The sequence below is a fragment of the Meles meles genome, chromosome X (genome assembly GCF_922984935.1).
Source record: "Meles meles chromosome X, mMelMel3.1 paternal haplotype, whole genome shotgun sequence".
Classification (NCBI taxonomy): Eukaryota; Metazoa; Chordata; class Mammalia; order Carnivora; family Mustelidae; genus Meles; species Meles meles.
Genome location: NC_060087.1, coordinates 101760104 through 101778068, shown reverse-complemented (window position 1 = coordinate 101778068; position 17965 = coordinate 101760104). Strand labels below are relative to the sequence as shown.

Below are 17965 nucleotides of genomic sequence, written 5' to 3'. Positions count from 1 at the left end.
GACGCTCAACCGACTGAGCCACCCAGGCCCCCTTTGATGATCCCTTTAATCACTGATTCGGTAGGGAGCCCCTTGTTAGTGTTATAGACAGTTGCTACCGCATTATCATGTCTTTGCTTGTATTTGCTTTGTAATCAGACTCATTTCTTCTATGTAGGGATGTTCTGTCATTAAGACTGCGCTTCTCCTGGGTAATGTTGCATCATGCTTCTGAATCCTCCTCAAGTACTTAGTCCAGCTTGGTGTACAGTGTTAGCCACAAAAGCAGAAAAGCAGAAGACTCCCTTCACACCCCTGAGAAAATGAAAATAAGCTGGAAGTTTATTTTTGGGACAAAACTAGAGGTTTTTTTAAAGTGAATTATTTATTTATTTATGTCATCTCGACACCCAACATGGGCCTCGAACTCATGACCCTAAGATCAAGAGTCGCACACTCTTCCGACTGAGCCAGCCAGGAGCCCCCCTCCCCCCAAAACCCAGAGTTTTAAGAGCTGTCCTGAAATTAGAAAAATGAGGCATTCCTGTTCCTCACTTAACTTTATTGAAAAAGCCAAAACTACAGCTCAGAAAACATTCCTGTGTGTCACAGTAGCAAGAGTGTGGCTAGCCATCTCATAATATGGGCAGAAGAATACACAAAGATATTAACATGATGTAAGTAACCTGAGGCTAGGATTTTAGATTTAGTTAAAAAATATGTATATATAGCAGATTTCAGAACTTTAAAAAAATTGTTCACCTCAAGGAAGATGAAGAGTTCATAAACAGGACTATTCATGGTTGGTAAAGAATTCGCCGCCCTCCCCACTGTAACAGCTTGGGCTACAGATGAGACCTTCCTCTGTGTGTTAACTGCTATTCCTTTGCTAGAACTCACCTTAGTAACAAATGACCAAACAACCGTTTTCTTTGGAAAACAAATTTAACAGGGAAAAATACTTGGAGCATCCTGAAAACCCGTGTGTGTATGTGTAAATGAACGATTTAATATTACTGTGTTTTAATGCACAGATAGGCACTATTTGAAAGTGAGGTTGTGTAAATTTGCCATGGAGTTCTCAAGGTGGAACAATCCAAAATTTGATTTTTTAAAAGAGTAGAGATGATTAGCCTGAAGTGTTTTTGTTCAGTTCCATTTCTCTTTTGGATATGCATGTCAGATGTTCTATTTGATCCTTTTCTAGGCAACTGGGACATCTTGTGAGAATAACTTAAGTTGACTAAATAATTTATTTTCAGGGTAGGCTTGCAAAGCAAGTTAGGCAGAGAATTCAGGCCACTTCAACTGTACGTGACTTCAATTGGAAGGAGGTCTTTTGGGGTCATTAATTAAGTGGTCACAGTAACAACTGCCTTGAAAAAAGATTCCTGAAATTTGTAAGCTTGAGATGCTTCAGGTTTAAAGCATCTCAAATTTACAGCATCTTCAGATTTAAAGAAGGATGGTTCCACCACGAGAGAGTGAGGACTTTTAAATGTTAAAGGTTTTAATTTAGTTTCTTTTTTAAACAAGATTTATTTATTTATTTGAGAGAGGGAGAGCACACACAGAGGGAGCAGGAGAAGCAGGCTCCCTGCTCCTACGCAGGGCTCGATCCCAGGACCCTGAGATCATGACCTGAGCTGAGGGCTGCCACTTAACTGACTGCGCCACCCAGGTGCCCCTTTAGTTTAGTTTCCGATAAGGCATAATTTACACTACAGCGTGCACACTCAGAAGTCAGCAAACATTAGGAGTTTCAGAACAAGTGTGCTGGGAAGACTTGGGTGGAATGGAGCAGCGCGAGGCCAGTGTGGGTCAGTGGAAGCTGCGACTGTGTGGCTGAGCTCCTGATGTGCTATTTGCTCAGTCGCTTCAATGACGTTTCACTTGGAGGTCATGGCCATTGCCTTTCTTTGGTGTTGTGGAAGTTGCCTGTTTACGGAGTGTAAATTGCATGTTTTGTTAATGCTGGGTTCTGTGGAGCTATCTGGTGGAGTGCCACCATGCAACGGTCGTGCTGGGAAGCTTTCCCATAGCACAGGTGGTCACCAGGACGTGAGTTTGGAGCTTGGAGCTGGTATGTGGCGAAATCTTTGCATTTCCAAGAGCGGCAGATGGGAGTTTCCTCTGGTCACTCCGCACATGCACAGTTAGAAGGTTTTTATGATTGTAACACGCCTTCGGTCAGTGCACTTCTTGTTCTGGTCAGTTTTAGAGAGTTGGTTTTTTAGACTTCAGCTGTCCGGTTTTGAAGAACTTTTTAAATTCCCGCAATTCCTGGGGCTTCAAACTCTGATCCACCCCAGGGGTTAATTTATAACTCAGAGGAGACACAATGTAACCATTTTGGTAAAGACAGATCCTCTTGCAGAACTCGAAGGTGCCAAACATAACTCCAAAATACGGAACTATCTGTTTAAAAAGAAATGAAGATCATGTTAAAATCTTAAATAAGGTCAGTGCATCTGCAGTCAGCCTGGACTGGGGTAAACTGAGGTAAAGACTGGGAACAACACAACATCATTCTTTTTGGAATCGGGGAAGACGGCAGAATGAAGGCTGGCATGGTTTGGGTCAGGGAAGAGGAACAGTAGCGGTTAAAGGGAATGCACTGCGGAAGCATGGCACGATTGATATGCCGTAGACAAGCTGACATTTGTGCAAGATTAGCCCAGGGTTCTTAACCTTTTGTGGGGAGGGGCATGAAATTCCCTGGGAATATGATGAAAACTATGGCTCCTCCCCCAGAGAGATGCACACATGCCCATATCTACATGTTTTTTGCATACAGTGTTAGGCTGGGAGATTATGTTCCCCTTAGGGGTCCATGAACCCCCATGTCAGGAGCCGCTACACTAAATACTCAGCTCCTCTGGGATGGGGTGTCTGGTGCCCCACCACTGCACAGGGGTCCCTCTCTCTCAGGGGTGGCCACCAGCCTGCGCTCATGGGTGTTGTGCGACTGTCAGTGCTAGATGGCGAGGTGGGCGGGGCTTTCCCCAGGCGGCCTGCAAGGGAGCGGCAGGGGAAAGGGCTAGAAGTGGAGGAGGCAGGGAAGCAAGGGACTGATGGCCCCTCTCACCTTCAGCAAGTTGGCCGTCAGTCCATTCCAGAGCGCCAGGACCCCCTGGGCTTTGACTATCTGCCGGAAGCAGTCCGCCGCTCCTGAGAAACACACATCTACTCCTCCACGGTGGGGAAGGTGTGGACTCTGAGCCTGGCAGGAAATACAGAAGACGGGACGTGGTGATTGCATCACCAGGAAAGAAATGTTCTAGTCGGGGAAGCCCAGGTCTCAAGCCTGGGCGCTAGTTGCTATGCTCCCAGCAGAGATGCCCACCAAGAATGGCTGACACAGGGCCCTTGCTCAATGGGCTCAGAATGAAGAGTAATGCACAGCCAAGTCAGGACAATGGGGGTGTCACCCTATTTAGGGCTCACCCTATTCGGGGCTTATTTTGCCTGGAAGGACCATTTAGGACCGTCACTTCCCCACCTATGCCCTCTGGACATGATAAACGTTCTCCTGTGCCCTTAACCTTTTTTAAGGTTAAGGTTAAGTCCCTCCGCTCGTCTCCTTATCTTAGCTGACGGCCCCTCCATGAAGCTGTCACGCGTGAGCTGCTCATTTCCCCACATCCCAGATGTCCCAGTGTGATGAGCAGAGTGATGGCAGCATTCTTCTAGCTCCCTCTTACTGTCCCCCGACCCCAATTACTTCCCTGTCATGCCCGAAGTTCCCGGCTGGGGCTCCCGTCCCTGACCACACTCTTGTTGCTGCTCTCCTCTCTTGACCTCCTGAAAGTCCTCTGTTCATCTGAGACCTCACCTCCTGGTGGCTCCCCTTCTTCCAGAGCCACCATCGTCTTAGGGAACTGGCATCTATAAGACAACCCATCCCACACCCAGTTTCTGGACCTCAACCTCAGTGACCCTTACTTTTACGCCTCTTTGGCCACCCACAACTTTGGCCACTTCACGGACTTCATCATGACTCACATAACTATCCTGACCAATCGCCAACATGCTCCATCTCTGAAAGGAACATTTTTGTCCTTTGGTAGAAACCAGTTTTGGGATCAGATGAAAGCACTTTTCAGTAGACCATCTCTATATAAAACTGACACCTGTTGCCCAGGGGGAGGGGGAGAGCCCCTCAGAGCTGGCTTTGAGGAATGGTGTCAGGGTCACACAAAGCCTCGCATATACTTTGGTTTGTTTCTGAAATGTCTGCTTGAGACTACCACAGCATTCTAGGGAAATGGAATCAAAATGTTCCACGTGGGAGGGGCGCCTGGCTGGCTCAGTCAGAATCTTGATCTCGGGGTCGTGAGTTCGAGCCCCAGGTTGGGTGTAGCAATTACTTAAAGAAACAGCAACAACAACACCACCATCTTGCACGTGGGAGAGGCAGTTTCGTCTAGCAGTCCAAAAAGCAGAACCTCTGGAGTCAGATAAGTCAGAGTTTAGCTCTGGCCATTTCATGTATGCAGCATGGGACCCTGGGCACTTACCTAACCCTCCTGAACCTCAGTTTACTCACAGTACCGCGTCCTGGGGCTGCTGTGAGAATTAAATGAGATATGCATGTAAAGCAATCAGCCGTGGCAGGCACATGGTAAGGGTCAGTAGGTATGAGCTAGCATTGCTATTACTATTACATAGAAAGTATGCTAAATAGGGGCGCCTGGGTGGCTCAGTCGGTAAGCGTCTGCCTTCGGCTCAGGTCGTGATCCCTGGGTCCTAGGATTGAGGCCCACATCAGGCTCCCGGCTCAGCAGGGAGCTTGCTTCTTCCTCTCCCTCTGCCCTTCCCCCTGCTTGTGCACACTCCCTCTCAAATAAATAAAATCTTTAAAAAAAATAAAGCATGCTAAATAGCAACATAGCCCCTTACCTAATGTTGCTAGTCCTCCATGCCCACCTTTGAAATGCTAAACTCTGGCACCACGGTGTCCTTACCCACCGGCACCCCCCCCACACTGGTTCCTATCACTGTTAGATCATTAAGGCCCTGGGCACTTGCCCCCTCCTGTCTCCCCCAGGCCGCTTGTTCCCAGCTGGCTTCAGTGGCTTCCTTTTCTAATCCCTGCCAAGGTTTTTGTGCTCCTACTCTCAAAATCCTTGCCCCTTGTCCTTCAGCCCCTCACACCCACACATCCCTTCTCTGCCCCAAGCCACTGAAGACAAATCCGCAAAGGGGCAGATCGGTACCACCAAAGCTTCGAGGTTGCCAGCCTCTGCTGGGCCTTCGTACTGTGAACCGAGTTTTCAAAGCATCCTTGCCTGTTCCTCAAGGCGGCTGTGCCAAACCTTCCCACAGCCCTTGACGCCTGGCACCCTGCACCTAGTCCTCAATTCTAGGTACGTCACCTGCTCTCCTGGTTCATAGAGAAAACAGACTGTACGGGGCCTCAACTTTTGCTTCTTCACATAAACATCTTTTCTTCCTACTAGTGCCCTGGATCTCATACCTTTGAACTCCTCCTGGGCACCCTTCCCAAGAGACCTGACTTTCCTCCTTAGCAAATGAATAAACTCAAGTCCCTCTTGTGTCTTCAAAACAACTTCTTGCGCTGATCTTGACTTTGCCCTTCAGATATAGTCCAGCCTCTTATTCCCAAATTAATATACAGTAAAATTACCAGGTTTCGGGGTCAAGGACTAGGAGTTTCAACAGATGTATTCATTTGTCTGACCACCACCACAATCAGGACACAGATCTCCTCCTTCTGCCACCACCATTCTCATGAGCTGCCCCTTTGCAACCAAGGTCCTCCATTCCCAGCCCTGGGCAGCCACTGGTCTTCTCTCTGTTTTGCCTTTTGAGAATGTCATACAGATGGAAGCCAACAGCACAAAACCTTTTGAGACTGGCTTCTGAAATATTTTTTGCAAGTTTTATTTATTTATCTCTACACCCCATGGGGGGCTCGAACTCATGACCCTGAGATCAAGAGTTGCATGCTCTCCCAACTGAGCCAGCCAGGCACCTGAGACTAGCTTCTTTCTTTTTTTCTTTTTAAAGATTTATTTATTTATTTGACACAGAGAGAGAGAGAGAGAGAGAGAGAGAGAGAGAGATAGCAAGAGAGGGAACACAAGCAGGGGGCAGAGAGAGAGGGAGAAGCAAGCTCCCTGCTGAGCAGGGAGCCCGATGTGAGGCTTAATCCCAGGACCCTGGGACCATGATCTGAGCCGAAAGCAGAGGCTTAACAACTGAGCCACCCAGGCGCCCCGAGACTGGCTTCTTTCACTTGGCGTGATGCTTCCAAGATTCATCATGTTGTTGTGTTCGTCAATAGTTTCTTCCTGTTTATTGCTGAGTACTATTCCATTGTTTGGATGTACCACTGTGTGTTTATCCACTCGTCTGTTAATGGACACCCCCTTCCCTTTTCGCTTGCACTTACTGAAACAGGCTGGAAACTTACTGGACTCTGGCTGATTCCACTTCCTCTCTCCCCATCACTGTTCTCCTCACTGCAGTCTAGATCTGTGTCCGTTACTTTGCTTGCTGACTCTGGCTAGGCCTACCTTGGATCCCCAACTTTCTTTTTTTAAAATTTTTAAGAATTTCTTTTATTTTCAGAGCACTCATGGCCTTTTATGACTTGGTATGATTCACTTATTTCTTATTTGTCTACTCCTCCCAACTAGAACTGTGGCTCTGTGGGAGAGGGGATTTTTTTTACCTGTTTGGTTCACTACTGTATCTTCAGTATCCTCAACAGGTAGTGGATGTTCAAGAAATATTTGAATAAATGAAATATATTCGCTTAGGGCCTCCTACCTGGCAAATCCAGTAGATGGGGTTTTTTGGGGGGGGATATTTTTCTTATTGGATTTTTGGGGCAGTGTTTGGCACTGATAACCAGCGACTTTTTGCCCTCCTCAATTTATACAACTTCTCTAGGAAATTCTACCATCACATGGCTTTAAACACCATCTACAGGTAGATGACTTCTAAATCTTTCTCTTTGTCCCTGACCTCCCAGCCTGAGCCCCAGAATCAAGCATCCAGGTGCCTACCAGATATCTCCACCCAGAGAGCACACAGGTTCCCCAAATTGACACACCTAGAACCGAGTGTTGCCTTCCACCTTGACCACATCAAATTTATTCTCTCTTCTGTATTTCTAGCTAGCGATACAGCTTGCTCCACACCCAGCCTGGAGCCCAACGTGGGACTTGAACTCATGTCTGTGAGATCAATCCCTGAGCTGAGATCAAGAGTCAGACACTGAATGGACCGAGCCACCCAGGCACCCCTCTTCTGAATTTAGCTCGGTAAATGGCACCACCATTCAAACCTGCTGGCCCAAGCCAGGAACCCGGGATTCCTTCATTCGCTCACTCTTACTGCCCTAGCCAATCAGTCAGCAAGTACAACAACCAATTTGATCTTCTAAATACTGCACTTCTCAGATCCATCCCCTTTCTGTGTTCTTAACTGCTCCTCTCTTGGTTCACGCTACCACCACCTCAAGCATGGGTCACTGCAACAGTCTCTTACTGGCCTCCTTGACCCATTCCTGTCCTTGCCAGTGCATTCGGGATGCATCTCCAACATTTCAGTGCAGACCACTGACTCCTTCACAGACTTTCTACCACCTATAGGATGAAATCCAAGCTCCTTGGAATGATACCCAAGGCCCTAAACGATAATTTTCCTAGCATTAAAAGCACTGTTCACCCCTTGCACACCTTAGCAATATTTCTCCACTTCTGTTAGCTCCCATTTTCCCCTCTGAAGACTTTTCATTCATGCAAATGTTTACTGAGTACCTAATATATGCCAGGCCCTGAGGATATAGCAGTGAACCAAACAGAAAAAAAGCCCTTGTTCCCACAGAGCTGAAATTCTAGTTGTGGAGAAGGAACAGGCAAAAGAAATACTTATACCAAATACTAAAAGGCAGTGACTGCTCTGAAGAAAATCAAGGCAGGGCCAAGATACAGGGAGTGCCTGGAGGGTGCTGATGTTTTTAGTAGACTCACCAAGAAGATGGCCTTTGAGTGAAGATCTGAAGGGAAGTGGATGGTGTTACCTGCAAGGGCCCTGGGGCAGAAGCTGGCCTGGGGTGTTAGACAATAAGGAGGCCAGTATGGTGGGAATGGAATGAACAAAAGAGAGACTGACTGGACAAGGCATCAGGAAAGTAGACCACGCATGACTGGACCCTGTAAGGCTGGTAGGCCACTGTATTTTGACTTGAATTACTGAGTGAGAATGGGAGATGCTGCTGGGTTCTCAATAGAAGAGTGAAGGAGCCTAGTTTATGTTTTAATAAGACCACTCTGGCTGCTGTGTGGAGAAGACCGAAGGCCGGAGGAAAGGGTAGAGGGACTGAGGGAGACTGGTTAGGAGATTATAAGGAGGAAGTGAGACAAGAAGGCATGGTAGCTTGGACTGGGATGCTAGTCATGGGGGTCAATGACTCCAACGTTTCTGGCCCGAGCAACTGGGTAGACAGAAGTGCTGCTAACCAAATGGGAAAAACCACGGGAGAAGTAGGGGGTTTTTTGGAGGGTGGGTGGAGGAGACTTCAGGAGTTCAAGTGTATGACACCCCTTTGACATCTCAATGGCAATGGGAAGTTGGCTACACAAGTCTGCAGCCCAGGAGAGAGGGTTAGGGCTGGGGATCTAATTTGACAATCCTCAACACCGAGATGGTATTGAAACCCAGGAGACTAGATGAGATCACTTAGGGCTCGAGCCCAGGGATACCCCAATATTTAAAAGTCAAGGCAAAGAGGAGGACTGGCAAAGAAGCCAAGTGCTGGGCAGTCAATGTATCACAGGAAGTGGTGAGCTCCTGATGGCCAAGGAAATGAGAACTGAGTCCCGACCATTGCATTTAGAGACAGGGAGGTCACGGCTTCTCTTAGGAAGAGAAGTTTCTGTTGAGTGGTGGGGGCGAAAGTCTGACTGAAATGATTCAAGGGAGATGAGAAGAGAAAGACTGGAGATAGTGAATATGGACAGCCTTTTGCAGGAGGCCCCTTTTGCACTGTAATGTAACCAGGCCTGACTCACATGTCTGTTTCTCCCAGGGGGCTGTGTGCTCTGTAAGGACTGGTCTTGTTCACTTCCGGATCTCTGGTGCCTTCCCCAGCAGCCCAGTGCTCGGCGAATGGTTTGCTGAATAAATGCCTGAAATGCTCAGTACAGGAGTGGTCTGGAATTTTAAAAGCATTCTGACATAACGCTGGCATGAATTATAAAAACAGTGGGTCAAAACCTATATGATATGATATAGACTCTTTTCAGAAAACAAGGATCAAACTTTGCATGATTTCTTCTCTCTTTGCCACGACAGTGTGTAGATAGTTCGATCTGACCAAGAAGTGATGGCATCTGAGCACAAAATAGCCACAATAATGTTGCTACTGCCTCTTTACACTTAGATGTTTATTGACTGCTTGTATGCCTGGTCCAGGTGAGGAGACTGAGGCTTGGGGACCGGCTAAGTGATTTGATCAAGGTCATCTGGCTCGGAAATAACACATTTTATTCTGTTTCATCTGAATTAGTTGTTTCATGTTCTTTCCTCCAGGAGACTGTGATCCCTGGTAGCTGGGACCATGTCTTACTCAGCTTCTCTTCTCTCCAGCCTCCATAAAACTCTGTAGAACGTATGAACACATCGCAACCAGAGAAGTAGCGCGAAAACTCAATGTTAATCACTGAAACACACTACCGGGAAGGTCAGGCCTTGTAGATTATAGATTTTTGTTGTCTCTGTGAAGCCTGGCCCTTTCTTGCTCTCGTTCTGGTCCTGGCTCTCATGACTCCAGGCCCCGACAACCCTGAGTCCCCAAACCACAGATTCAGATCTGAGAGGGAACTTAAGATATTCCGGTCCAATGGGTGCAGCCGGCTGGCTCAGTTGGTGGAGCACACGACTCTTGATCTCTTGGTCATGAGTTTGAGTCCCGTGCTGGGGGTAGAGGTTACTTAAAAATAAAATCCTTGGGGCACCTGGGTGGCTCAGTGGGTTAAGCCTCTGCCTTCAGCTCAGGTCATGATCTCAGGGTCCTGGGATCGAGCCCAGTATCGGGCTCTCTGCTCAGCAGGGAGTCTGCTTCCTCCTCTTTCTCTGCCTGCCTCTCTGCCTACTTGTGATCTCTCTCTCTCTCTGTCAAAAAAATAAATAAAATCTTTATAAAAAAATCCTTAAAAAAAGATATTCCAATCCAGTGACTTCATTTACAGATAGAAACCCAAGATCTTGAGAGGAAGAGTGGCCAGGAGGGACAAAAGCCAGGTGCTCTGCCCTCCGGGACCCTGCCTCCCAGTGACTCCCTGACCTTGGCCTCTAGGTTCAAAGACATAAAATGACAATATGTGCCGCACCTGACACCTACCTAGCTTGTGTCCTCGCAGGACACCCCATCCTGCCACCTGTTGCTGGTGAAAGGATAGTCGTCCTCTTCCTTATCAGACTCTAGCCTCTCCCGTGAACCCTCACCATAAGGGCATCTGATAAACAATACAGAAAAATGTCAGTAATTCCAACATGTATGTATGTGTCTGGGGGGAGACTAGTTTAAATTAGTGAAGCCTAGCTTATGAAGTCTTGGGAGGATATTCCATTTTATTATATATGACTGAAACTGGGTTAATGACAGGCAGCGGAGTAGAGAGACTTTCCGGGCCCTATGTTCTCATCTAGCTGAGCAATTTGTGAAAGCCTGTGTGGAGCACAAGGTCATGTGCATGGGTTTTACCATAACACAGACCTGGATTTGAACCAACCTCATCTCCTCCACTCACTAGCTCTGTGATAGAAAGCAAGTTCCTTAACTTCTCTGAACTTCCATGTCCTCATTTCAAAAATGGGGGGGGGGGGATAATGTCTTCTGCTGTTTGTATCATTCATTTCCTTACTGAATCTTTGTTATTTGTTATTATAATTTTATAATTATAATAATTTAGTATATAATTTTTATTATATTATATTAAATTAATAAATTATATTTAATTAATTATAGTAAAATTTATTATATAATTTTAAAATTATAATAATTTGTTATTATAATTTTAGTGCCAGGCAAATTAATAAAGTTCCACAGTTCTTCATTTTATATGAAAGATCGTTGTATCTTTCATCATTTAATCCAGCTCGAAGGATCAACATTCTTTTTGAAAGATTTTATTTATTTTTTTTTAGATTTTATTTGAGAGAGAGAGAGAGAGAGAAAGCATACATGCAGGAAGGGGCAGAGGGAGAAGCAGACTCCCCGATGAGCAGGGAGCCCCATCTCAGGACCCTGAGATGATGACCTGAGCCGAAAGGAGGCACTAAACCAACTGAGCCATCCAGGCACCCCTAAAGATTTTATTTTTAAGTAATCTCTACGCACAATGTGGGGCTTGAACTCACAGCCCTGAGATCAAGATCACACGGCTCTTCTGACTGAGGCAGCCAGGTGCCCTGTTGAATGATCAACATTCTATGCTTTAACCATATACAGTCCTATGTCAAGGTGAAGGGTGAACCTCTGGGTTAGCCCTTCCCTTTGGGATATAGTAACAGTCAAGTACAGACCAGAGTATGAAAAATAAAACATGAATGGACAAGCTGAGTCTCCCAACCTGGAGTTTCAGGAGCCAAAATGGCCAGGGGTCTTTGGTGAATGTCTTACTTTAAAATGTTTACCCGGACACTATTGAGACCTGGCTTCCTTTCCTTCTTACCCTGTCGATGAAGAACCATTGCCAAACAGATATTAAAAGCTTCCTTTCCCCTTAGAAAGAATCTGCCTAATCATAAGACCTGAAGTTCCTCCTGCTACTATAAGACTGACATATTGAAAAGAGATTATATTCATGCAGGAAATAAACTTTCTTATTCTGTTATAAGATCATATGATTGATTTATCTTCAGTAAAACTACGAAAAAGTCCCGAGTCATGGGTCAAGCTAATTATTTTGTAATGCGGTGCCCGCGCCCCAAAACTAGAACAGAAATATACTAAGCAAATGACATGAGTTAACAGAGCAATTATAATCAACTTGTGATGAATCTAGGGTCAGCTATGTTCAACCTTAGGACCTCAACCATCTTCCAAATGTCTCTGCTTCACTCTACCTTCACTGCCAAGCCACCATCATTGCCGACATGGACCATTATTCAGCTCCCTTTTGGTCTCCTTGGGACAGAGAGGGTTTGAGACTCCTTGCCTGGCCCCTTTATAGTCCATTCTCTTTTTTAAAGAAGTTGCCGGAGAAATTAAAAAAAAAAATCAGATCTTTTTACTCATCTGCTTAAAATACTTTAATGGTCTTATAGAACACTTAGAATAAAATCTACATTTCTTACTGTTACCTGTAAGCTGTGATGGTAATGTAGTGGTAAATATTTAACAACTGATTCTCTGGGGAGAAAAAAGCCCGGAGTGGTCGCATTTGCCAATTTCAGTGATGTCAGTACTGCCACATGCTTGATTTCAAGCTACCATCTGTGAGGCCCGCCGGCTCCTGGATTGACTGCAACTTAACAATCAGCTCTCCTATGCCCACAGGAGCTGGCTCGAGCACACCACTGGAAGGTTATAAACCCTACACAATCTGCCCCTGCATACCTCTTCAATGTGAGCAAGAAATCGACACGATTGCCTTACCCATCCGCACACCTCCAGTCTCTGCCCTCTCCAGCCCACCTTCCACACAGCAGCCGGCTGCTGTTCCAAACTCACTAGTTGCTGTCACGGCTTTGCTAAGAAACCTTTACCAACTCCCAGTTTTCTAAGAAAAGTTTTCCAAAGAGAAAACCTAACCGAATTCAAAACCCTCTATAGTTTGGTGCCCATCAGTCTTCCCAGTATTATTTTCCACTATCAGCCCATGATGGTTTGTTTCATGTGTCAAGTTGGCTAGACCGTGGTACCCAGATATTTGGTCAAGCACCAGTCTAGCTGTTGCTGTAAAGGTATTTTTAAGATGAGATTAACATTTTTAATATTTTTTTTTTACTGGGGAACCTGGGTGGCTCAGTGGGTTAAAGCCTCTGCCTTCCGCTCAGGTCATGATCCCAGGGTCCTGGGATCGAGCCCCACATCGGGCTCTCTGCTCAGCGGGTAGCCTGCTTCCCTTTCTCTCTCTCTGCCTGCCTCTCTGCCTACTTGTGATCTCTGTCTGCCAAATAAATAAAATCTTTAAAAAATATATATTTTTTTACTTTAAGTTCTTATTTTAATTCCAGTATAGTTAACATACAGTGTAATATTAGTCTCAGGTGCACAATATGGTGATTCAGCACTTCTCTGCATTACTCAGTGCTCATCCCAAGTTCCCGCCTTCATCCCCATCACTTGTACCCCCTCCTGCCCCCCTCCTCCCCCTTTCCCCCCTTCCTCCCCTCTGGCAACCATCAGATTGTTCTCTAGAATTAAGATGCTGTTTCTTGCTTTGACTCTTTTTTCTCTTTGCTTGTTTGTTTTCTTAAGTTCCATGTAGGAGTGAAATCATACGGTATTTGAGTTATTTTGCTTAGCATCATACTCTCTAGCTCCATCCACGTTATTGCAAATGGCAAGAGTTCATTTTTTTTAAAAGATTTTATTTATTTATTTATTTGACAGACAGAGATCACAAGTAGGCAGAGAGGCAGGCAGAGAGGCAGGCAGAGAGAGAGGGAGAAGCAGGTCCCTGCTGAGCAGAGAGCCTGATGCGGGGCTCAATCTCAGGACCCTGGGATCATGACCTGAGCCGAAGGCAGAGGCTTCACCCCACTGAGCCACCCAGGCGCCCCGAGTTTATTCTTTCTTTTTTTTTTTTTTTAAAGATTTTATTTATTTATTTGACACAGAGAGAGATCACAAGTAGGCAGAGAGGCAGGCAGAGAGAGAGGAGGAAGCAGGCTCCCCGCGGAGCAGAGAGCCCGATGCGGGACTTGATCCCAGGACCCTGAGATCATGACCCGAGCCGAAGGCAGTGGCTTAATCCACTGAGCCACCCAGGCGCCCCCGAGTTTATTCTTTCTGATGGTGGAATAATATTCCACTGTAAATCTATACTACCTCTTCTTTATCCACTCATTCATCAATGGACACTTGGGCAGCTTCTGTAGTTTGGCTACTGTAAATGCTGCAATAAACACAGGTGTGCATGTATCCCTTTGAATTAGTGTTTTTGTATTTTTAGGGTAAATACTCAGTAATGCAATTGCTGGATTGTAGAGTAACTCTATTTTTAGCTTTTTGAGGCACCTCCATACTGTCTTCCACAGTGGCTGCCTCAGTTTGCATTCCCACCCACAGTGCATGAGGCTTCCCTTTCTCCACGTCCTCGCCAACACCTGTTGTTTCTTGTGTTGTTGATTTTAGCCATTCTGAAAGTTGTGAGGTGATATCACATTGTAGTTTTAAAAATTTTTTTTAATTTAAAAAGTTTTATTTTTTAAAAGATTTTATTTATTAGAGAGATGGAGAGAGAGCACAAGCAGTTGGAGCGGCAGGCAGAGGGAGTGGGGAAGCAGGCTCCCTGCTGAGCAGAGAGCCCGAAGTGGGGCTCGATCCCAGGACCCCGGGATCATGACCTGAGCCGAAAGCAGAAGCTTAAATGACTGAGCCACCCAGGCTTTAAGATTTTATTTTTAAGTAATCTTGACCCCCAATGTGGGGCTCAGACTTACAACCGTCAGATTAAGAGTTGCATGCTCTACCCACTGAGCCAGCCAGGTGCCCCTCATTATAGTTTTGATTTGCATTTCCCTGATGGTAAGTGAAAATGAGCATCTTTTCATGTGTCTGTTGGTCAGATGAGTTAACATTTAAGTCACTAGAGTTTAGGGGCACCTGGCTGGCTCAGTCATTAAGCATCTGCCTTCGGCTCAGGTCATGATCTTGGCGTCCTGGGATTGAGCCCCACGTAGGGCTCCTTGCCTGGTGGGAAATCTGCTTCTTCCTCTCCCAGTTCCCCTGCTTGTGTTCCCTCTCTCTGTGTCAAATAAGTACATAAAACCTTTAAAAAAAAAAAGTCACTAGAGTTTAAGCAAATTACCTTTCATAACGTGGGTGGGCCTCATCTAATTCATTGAGGGCCTAAAGAGAAAATTTTAAGACTGGGGTCCCCCCAGGAAGAGAGAATTCTGCCAGTAGTCAGCTTCTGGACTTGAACCGTGCACAGTTGTGTGTGGCAATTCCTTACGAGAAATCTTTTTCTCTTTCTACATATATACATATGCTATGGGCTCTGTTTTTCTAGAGAACCACAACTAACATCTCCCCTCACCCCAGGAGACCTAAATCCAGTCACACTTGTTATTTCCTGAACGACGTTTTCAGCTGTGCAAAATCCTAGTTACCCAGGGTCGGGTCAGCTGCCACCTCATCTTGAAACTTCTTTGGATTTTGATTGGAACTACCTGTTTCCCTGCTTCTTCTTCCTCTCTTTTGCCTTCCTTCTGTCAATCTCTCTTTTTCAAAAATGATTTTTTAATGTTTGTTTGTTTACTTATTTATTTATTTAAGTAAACTCTACACCCAGCATGGGGCTTGAACTCACAACCCTGAGATCAAGAGTGGCATGCTCCACTGACAGCCAGCCAGGTGCCCCTCTCTCTCTCTCTCTCTCTTTTTTTAAAAAATATTTTATTTATTTGACAGGCAGAGATCACAAGCAGGCAGAGAGGCAGGCAGAGAGAGAGAAGGAAGCAGGCTCCCCGCGGAGCAAAGAGCCCAACGCGGGGCTCGATCCCTGGACCCTGGGATCATGACCTGAGTTGAAGGCAGAGGCTTTAACCCACTGAGCCACCCAGGTGCCCCCCTCTCTCTCTTTTTGAGAGGTGGGAAGGGATAGAGGGAGAAGAGAGAAAATCTTTAATTTTTAAAATTTTTTAATATTTTATTTATTTGACAGAAATCACAACTAGGCAGAGAGGCAGGCAGAGAGAGAGGAGGAAGCAGGCTCCCTGCGGAGCAGAGAGCCGGATGTGGGGCTCGATCCCAGGACCCTGGGATCATGACCTGAGCCGAAGGCAGAGGCTTTAACCTGCTGAGCCACCCAGGCGCCCCTAATTTTTAAACTTTTTAATAGTTTTATATATATATATATATATAGAGAGAGAGAGAGACAGAGAAAGAGAGAGAGAGAGAGAATGCTTGCGCATGTGTGAGCAGGGTCAGGGGGCAGAGAGAGAGGGAGAGAAAAAATCCCAAGCAGGCTCCATGCCTAGTGTGGAGCCAGACATGGGGCTCGATCTCACGATCCTGAGATCGTGGCCTGAGCCGAAATCAAGAGTCAGACACTCAGCCAACTGAGCCATCCCCATGGCCCCCTTACCTCTCATTTAAAAAAAGACTTCATTGTAGGGGAGCCTGGCTGGCTTCGTCAGTGGAGCTTGTGACTGTTGATTTCAGAGACAGGAGTTTAAGCCCCACATTGGGCCTAGAGTTTACTTAAAAACAAACAAACAGCTTTTTATTGTAGAACATTTCAAATGTATACAGAAAGGGTGAAATGAACACCCAAGTTCCCTCACCCAGCTTCAACAATCAGCAACTCATGGCCAATCTCTTTTCATCTCTACCCCTATGAGACATCATTTCAGTTCATCTGTAGATATTTAATTGTGTTTCTCTAAAATATAATGGCTTCTTCTCTAAAATATAAATATATATAATCACACCATTATTGCACCTAAAAAATTACAATGCCTTAAAATCATGTATCCAATCAGTGTTCCCATTTCCTTCAGTGCCTTGTAATTATTTTGTAACTTCTTTATTTGAGTTGAGGTTCTTTCCCTCTCTTGTGCTCTCTTTGCTATTTGTTTGGACCTCTGCTTTGGTACAGTCGACCTAGTGTGAGTTATATGAGTACAAATCTGGGCCGGGGGCCCACCGGCCTGTGGGATCAGGCACTAGGCCTTCCTTCTGTCCTGCTCTTCAGGGTCTAACACCCTTCATCTCACATATCAGGCGCTTGTCAAACGTCAAATCAAATTCCCCTCAGTGTCAGTGTCACCAGCAGCTTTTCCCAAACACAGCTGTTTGCTTGTGATCAGGCTCAAACTAGCCACATAGACGGTAATGAAGCAAAAAAATGAGTAATGTTTCCCAAGAGCTCAGGGTCAGGCATTATACTGAGCACGTGCCACCTACTGTCTCATTTAATCCTCACAAAAGCCTCGTGAAATAGGTAGTAGGATCCTCGCAGCCCTATTTTATAGATGACAAAATAGAGTCTGCGAAAGGATGACTCTCCCCAAATCACAGAACATGAGACAAAGCATCAACTTGAACTTGGGTCTCTCAGACTCAGAATCAAGCTCTATTCCTCTGAGCTCCACTGTCTTCTGTTGCCCAGGACTGAGAAGGCTCTTAGCCCTTGACACACTTGCCGACGACAATCAGCACTGAATGTGGCTACCACAGCGTGGACCCTGAATGAATTCTCTAGGCTAAGACCAGAACTCCTGGTATTTTTTTTAAGATAGAAAAAAAAAATGTTCTAAGTAGTCCCTACACCCAACGTGGGGCTTGAACCCACAACCCTGAGATCAAGAGTCATGCACTTCACCGACTGAGCCAGCCAGGTGCTCCGGAACTCATGGTATTTTTGAATTAATACCTCTGCTGGTGTCAGACGAAATGACTATAAAGGCAAGCACGGATTCCTGGCTGCCCCCCGCTATGGACAATGTTTGCGGGCCCCCAACATTCATTATGTTGAAATCCCCATGTGATGGTACATGGCTGTGGGGCCTTTGGGAGGTGACTGGGTCGTGAGGATGGAGGCTTCATGAATGGGGTTGGCGCGCTTATGAGGGGAGACCCCAGAGAGATGATCCCTCTCACCCACACCGTGTGAAGCCACGGCAAGAAGGTGGCTGTCCGCAGGCCAGGAAAGGGGTTCTCACCAGACACGCAGTCTGCCGGCACTTTGATCTTGGACTTCCCCAGCCTCCAGAACCGGGAGCAGTGTCTGTTGTTCAAGCCACTGGTGTGTGGTATTCTGTGATTGCTGCC

General features: G+C 46.0%; 1 protein-coding gene across 2 annotated transcripts in view; it reads right to left on the bottom strand.

Annotated features, from left to right (window-relative positions):
• Nucleotides 1–524: 524 nt before the first annotated feature.
• The window catches only part of SLC25A43 (solute carrier family 25 member 43), a 43153-nt gene continuing 25712 nt past the window's right edge, over nt 525–17965 (bottom strand). For both annotated transcript variants that reach the window (XM_045995862.1, XM_045995861.1), the window contains 2 exons: nt 3068–3202; nt 525–2397 (listed from right to left, as the gene is read on the bottom strand). In XM_045995862.1, the coding sequence (XP_045851818.1) occupies nt 2300–2397; nt 3068–3202 (233 nt within the window). In that variant the 3' untranslated portion in view covers nt 525–2299. The remainder of the gene's footprint in view (nt 2398–3067; nt 3203–17965) is intronic.